This window comes from Myzus persicae, unplaced genomic scaffold (genome assembly GCF_001856785.1).
Source record: "Myzus persicae strain clone G006 unplaced genomic scaffold, MPER_G0061.0, whole genome shotgun sequence".
NCBI classification, from domain to species: Eukaryota; Metazoa; Arthropoda; class Insecta; order Hemiptera; family Aphididae; genus Myzus; species Myzus persicae.
Genome location: NW_019103642.1, coordinates 14586 through 21197, shown reverse-complemented (window position 1 = coordinate 21197; position 6612 = coordinate 14586). Strand labels below are relative to the sequence as shown.

General features: G+C 28.1%; 1 protein-coding gene across 1 annotated transcript; it reads left to right on the top strand.

Moving 5' to 3' along the window:
• The first annotated feature begins 374 nt into the window (after positions 1–374).
• On the top strand, positions 375–6365 carry LOC111034963 (farnesol dehydrogenase-like). Its single transcript, XM_022316418.1, has 7 exons — positions 375–452; positions 2679–2856; positions 2931–3057; positions 3228–3357; positions 3593–3754; positions 6073–6205; positions 6352–6365. Exons 1-7 carry the CDS (start codon positions 375–377, stop codon positions 6363–6365), a joined length of 822 nt encoding a protein of 273 aa, XP_022172110.1.
• Positions 6366–6612: the final 247 nt, after the last annotated feature.

The window sequence follows — 6612 nt, the reverse complement described above, 5'->3', positions numbered from 1 at the left end:
AATAGATTATATTAAAACCATCATAAGCAAATATAAGTGGGTACTATTTTATAATATGGTTGTTTTGAAAAGATTTTACCTTAATATTTTAAATCCTATAGTAAATTCGTGAAATTCATTAGATTAAATTGATATCAATGAATAAAATAAAATAATTATACCAATGCCTACCTACATTTAAATGTTGTTTGTTTTGGATACGAAGTACTATATTATAAGTACCTACCTAGTACCTATCTACCTCTATATTGTATAAATAGAAATTCCGTACGTAAGCTCTTAACTGTACTGTGTTTGTATAGTTGTCGAGTAGTTAAACTGTCTACATAAATATATGATCAATTTAACGTAATTTATTTAAAAAAGTTTTAGCTATGGAACAGTGGAAAGGCAAAGTAGCGATAGTAACTGGTGGAAGTGCAGGAATTGGTGAGGCAATCGTTGTCAAGTTGGTGAAATACGGTGTTCATGTTGTAGCGCTTTGCTAGAGGTGAAGCTTAACTTAAGGTAATTATTATTAAGTACTCACGAACTTATACATTTTTTTCAATCTGGATTTAAATTTAAACTATATAATTTATAAATAATAAGAATTAGGGAGACCGTGTATGATAGAAAAGTGTATAGAGTTCATAATAATTGTATAACAATATAAATAATTACAATTGTACATACCACATTATTACATAGGTATATACTATTTATAGTATATATGATTCATATTAGTACAAAGACAAGTAAAAACGGTTGAAATTTTGAATATATACATAATAAATACATTTTAGCTATTATCATTTAAACAGACCATATCAATTTTGAAAAATTTTGAAACCATGATTGTAAAAAGAAAAATGCTGTACGTTGTAACGAAAAAAAAATATAAATTATTCTTCTGTTAAAAGCTTAACAAATGCTACTGTAACTCAGTTAAAATCACTGCGGAATGAAAATAGTTTTAAAAAATTGCAGTGGTTTGAAAAAAATAAAGTTACAACTAAAGAAAACTGCCCATTGCTTTTAGTTCCAAGAAAAAGAAAAATTCCTGCTAGATTAGGTGAAGGTGAAGCTTTCAATACAGATAATTTATCGGAATTTTTCAAAATAAATATTTACTTCACTGTCCATGATATTATAATAACTGACAAAGAAACTAAATTTTCTGAAAATAATTCAAAAATATTAAATGCTGTGCATAATGTTTTAACTTTACAAAATTGCAAATATGAAGATATTTTAGAAGTTTCTAACACTTATTATAATATAGAAATTAACTAGTTACAGGCTGAGTTAAAGTTGTTTGAGAAAATGTGATTTGTGAAACAAATATTTGATAACTTTGAAGACCGTCTTAATTACTTTATGCTTCAAAATCTGTCAAGTTCATTTAATAATTTATATAAACTATTCAAACTTTTTTTTTATCAATTCCTATGAGTTCGGCTTCATCAGAGCGTTCATTTTCGTCGTTACGCCGTCTTAAAACTTGTAATCGAAATAGTATTGGCCATGAAAGCCTGAAGGATTTGGCTTTATTACATATAGAAAAAAAATTTGAACCAAATTTGAAATGTTGATATAATTATGGACCATTCGATGCACAATCAACAATTCGAGGAAGACGATTGCAACTAAAATAATTTTGGCTTCAAATTGATGTTTAAAAAAAATTGTTTTCTATAAAGTTTCTTTGTAATTTTTATATAGTTATAAATATTAATTATGGTTTACAAAAAGTAGTCATTTTATTATTGGTTGGTATAAAAATTAGAGTATATTTAAAAAATTGTTTGCTTGAAAGAAGTTAAATGAAAAATAGCTGTAAAAATGATAAAACCGTTTTTATAATAAATATTAAATTTAATTACGATTATGAAAATCTGTAGAGTTTCTCAAAAATTGTTTTTGCCCCCACGTGAATAGAGTCCAAGTTACGCCTATGGATGATTGATTAAGCTTTTTTGTTTTTTAGCTTTGGACTAGGCAAAATAATGAACACTGAAATATAATAAATAAAAAACCTCAGGGTTCATGGCTTAAAGTATTTAGAATATTCAAAATAAGCTTGAAAAACTTGAAAAACGTTAAAATAAGTAATGAAGTAATGAAGTAATCCCAAATAACATTAACTAGCTCAAGGCCTCAAACATAGGAAATTTAAAAAATAGGGCTTAAGTCTTAAGACATGTTTTTCGAATATATATACTATAAAATACTAGGTATCTGTGCATGACGCGTTATTGAAAAAACGGAAAACATAAATAAAATGCATAAAAAACAACCAAAATAAGCAAAAACATGCATGTCATATTTTAAATCATATAGGTAGTAACATCAACTAACATGATATCAATAAATCGATTTCCATAGCATCCTGATAGATTTTAAGTGAAGCCAAAAAAATAACCAAATGCTATTAATAAGTCCCGAACCTTGGTTATGATTTATGAGTTAATGACTTTAAAGTTGACCTATAAACCTATACCAAAAATGTTTATTATTCTGATGGTAAACTCTACGAAAAAATAAAACATGTAAAATGCATTAAAAATATTATTTAAAAGTTATTGTTTTCTTCAAAGTCATATTGAAAACTGATACGACATAAATATTTAAATACTTATTCTGGTTTGCCTGGAAATTATATGAATGTAAAAGTGGCTTTATAACATTTATTGAAGGAATTAGCAGAATCACTAAATGGAAAAGGAAATAACCATGGTACTGTACATACAAAAGTTTGCGATGTAACAAATGAACAAGTTGTTAAAAATGTATTTTCTTGGGTTGATTCTACACTAGGAGGTGTTAGTATTTTAATCAATAACGCTGGAACTGTAAAAATATCAAGTCTTCTAAGTGAGAAAAAAAACATTAAAATTTAATTGGTATCTTGTTATTATACAATTAACATCACTAATTGATTTAATAAGACGGGAAACTGGAAGATTGGAAAGATACGATGAATTTAAATGTGTTGGCATTAAATGTGTGCTCAAGGGAAGCTTATCAATCAATGACAAGAAATAAAATCGATGGTCATATTATTCAAGTGAACAGGTAAATGGTGATAGCTAATGTTCAAAATTGAAATTACTTAGTTAATAACTTAATAACTACTTAATTAATAACTTGATGAAGTGTACAAAATATTGAAATACACATTTTCTAAGCTAAAAAGATTATGAATCATTATAATTATTTTATATTACTTTTATACCTATACACAGTATTGGAGGTCATCATATAACTCCATACTTTGCCATGAAAATGTCTAATGCTTCAAAAGTCGCGGTCAGCGTCTTATGTGAGGGACTTCGTCACGATCTACAGTTAGTAGGCTCAAAAATCAAAGTATCTGTACGTATAAATTACAAACAATATTTTCGCAGCCTCACATACGGTACTAGTGCGTTTTTCGATTTACATTTTGTTTGTATCCATCAAATGGCTCAAATCTGCCTGTGTGTACAAACTTAAATAATTTAAATCGAAAAACAACAAAGTACGCGAGGCTATGAATTGGCCTAAATACAGTAAATAATAATCAAGTCATAATTTGTATTATATTTGTAAAATATTTTGATATGTTAAGAGCATAAGTCCGGGCGGAGTTTCAACAGACCTTTTATTACGACTTCTTGAACGTAGTAAGGAACCAAATTCAACATTTCAAGTAAAGGATCTGAACATACTTAAAACCGAAGATGTTGCTAACGCAGATATCACAATTTTGGCCACTCCGCCAACTGTACTTGTAAGTTATTTTGTTAGGTATACCTACCTATATTATTCAATTAATTATTATTATAATATCCAATTAATATCAAATCAATACAACAATGAAAAAATATCAGTTTTCATAATCAAAGACTAAGAAAACAGACTTTTAATATGCTTAAATCTGTTCACTCTAGTTGGGTTCCAAGTACTAGGGTCTACATTCGTTGGGATTTTGTTAAAGGCAACGAAGTGCAAGGGATCAGCTAGAAAAGATATAATGATGCAATTGATCTTTGTTTCGACACGACACTACGACAATTAATTTGTCTACTGACGATCGAACGTAGAAACTGCTGAAACCGCTGTATTTATGACTAGGGCGCGGATTTTAATGCCCTAAAAAAATCTAAAAATGCCTTAGAAAAAATGCTATTATGACCTAAAAATTNTCAATTAATTACGTAAAAAAATGTACTAAAAATGTGAAAAATGATGTAAAAAAATTCACATCATTTTTTTTATTTTATTAAAATTTAATTAATGACATAAAAAAATAGAATATTTAGAAGATAGCAATAATAGAAATAGCTGATTAGAACGGTATGTAGGTATAAAACTATATTTCGTTGAAAAACGGAAATTCTGTCCACTGACGGGACTATTAATAGTGTGGCTAGTCCCACTATGTACGCTATACACACGTAGTCCGTTTTATTGTTATCGTCATCGACTATTATCATTTACCACAATTCATATATGAAACAGACGATAAAGTGTAGTTTTAAATAATTTAGTAAAAGAAAAATATTGAATACTTAAAATGTTTTTATTTCTCTCTAAAAATGCTACATTTTTCGAAAATATGAAAATAATAACCTTAAAAGTAGCGAAAATGACCAAAAATGCATAAAGAAGTTAAACCGACAAAAAATGCAAAAAAAAATGCTAAATAAAAATTGAATTACATGAATCTACACCACTTGAAACTTATTTTTACCAAACTGAGCATTGCGTAAGGATTTAGGAAAAAAAAATGCATTTTGCATTGAAATCCGCGCCCTATTTATGACGTAGGAATACTTGCCGAAATTATATAAACTACAAACTAATATAACATTTGTATTGAGTTAAGAGTTGTATGTGAAACACCAATTAGCTAAATCATACAAATTGCGTTATCGAAAAATAATACTCTTCTTATCGATGTGCGATAAACTTGTTAAACTATACAAATTATAATTATAACTATAGAATCATTTTTTAATAACAATATGTGTATAGAATTATGAGAATCATTTGTAAATATTATTATTATTATTTTTTTGTTTTTAAAAGATTTTACAAAATTAGACCTCTTAGGGGGCAAGAGGGTTTGTTTTTATTTAGCTATGTAATATATACGGGCAACGCCGTGACGGGCGTTGACTCCAAAAACCGCACACTTTTGATAAAATACAGGTTAAACCCGCACACATTCAATAGGTTAAAACCGCACAATTTTAAAAATTGTCGTATCCAAAAACCGCACAGTTATGATTTCGACCCCAAAGAGGTCGATAAACAAAAAACGCATATGTATAATTCATAATTTAAACCAATAATTCATCAAAATCGAGATGGATAGTGTTTATATTTAAAACTTGCCCTAACTTCAAACATATATTTTTAATATTGACCCACATTTTTAAGTAACACGATTCAGTTTTACATACATTACGTACCTCTTGAACTTGAATTTTCACAGTTTCCACCTGTTCATGTTTGTGTGTGTTATTTATTTTTAGTATATTCTTCAATTGACTGCATGTTGTAACCGTGGATGTACAATTTTTAATATAACACCGCCAAACCACATTTCCACTAATATTGACTCTAAATTTTCGTTATTTAAAATCGTCAAGTATTAAGCACTTGCCCCCTTTGTTACTTTCAATAATTTTAAAATCCATTATAAAAAATTAAGATATTAACGTTTTAACACTAAATTATAGACGTAGGTACACTAACCGAATCGAGACCGACTAATAACGAGTGACAACTAAATACTTGATTATTGAATAGGTAGTGCATATCTTATAATCTTATCTTTTCACTATTTTCACTAAAAATAGTGTGTGGTTTTAACCCACTATAAATGTACGGTAATTTGTTACCTATACAATGACCGATAAGCTGGCGGTTTTTGGCTGTCGACATTTTTAGGGTCAAAATCAACAGTGTGCGGTTTTTGGATGCAACCGTGACGGGACAGCTAGTATCTACATAAGCTGTTGCTAATTAAGATTAAATTAAAGGATATTTAAAATGTAAAAATAATAATAGTGTTTACATCACATTTGTATATATCAACAGATAGCTGAATTGACCATCGTGCCTAATGGATCAACAATACAACCACATTTTCAACCATCTCCAGAAGTTGTGGAAAACTTATTGAATTCATATAAAAATATGTATTTTATATTAAATACGACCACATTTTCTTGTATTATGATGAATTATAAATTATCATTATTATTATTATTATTATAAATTACTCTAAGAAATAAAACGGCAATTTAAAAAATAAAATAATGCTATTTGTTTTAATTTTTTTATCACATAATTTTGTCAACCAATAAATTATTATAGTTCAGTGTTACTAAAGATAAGCTAGTTAGGTACTTATTGTTGCCGCCGAAGCGCAACGGTAATCATAATATTACATAAGATACATCACGGAAGAACAGCTGGTTACACACACATACACAATAACCACTTTTTATTGTTTTATTTTTGTTATAATTATCATTGAATGTTTCTTGTGAGTTATAAAACATGTAAATAGTCAACGGGATAGTCGACTGCGATAATCAAAATAATAGCACGGCCGCCGTGATTTTTCCTTTGACC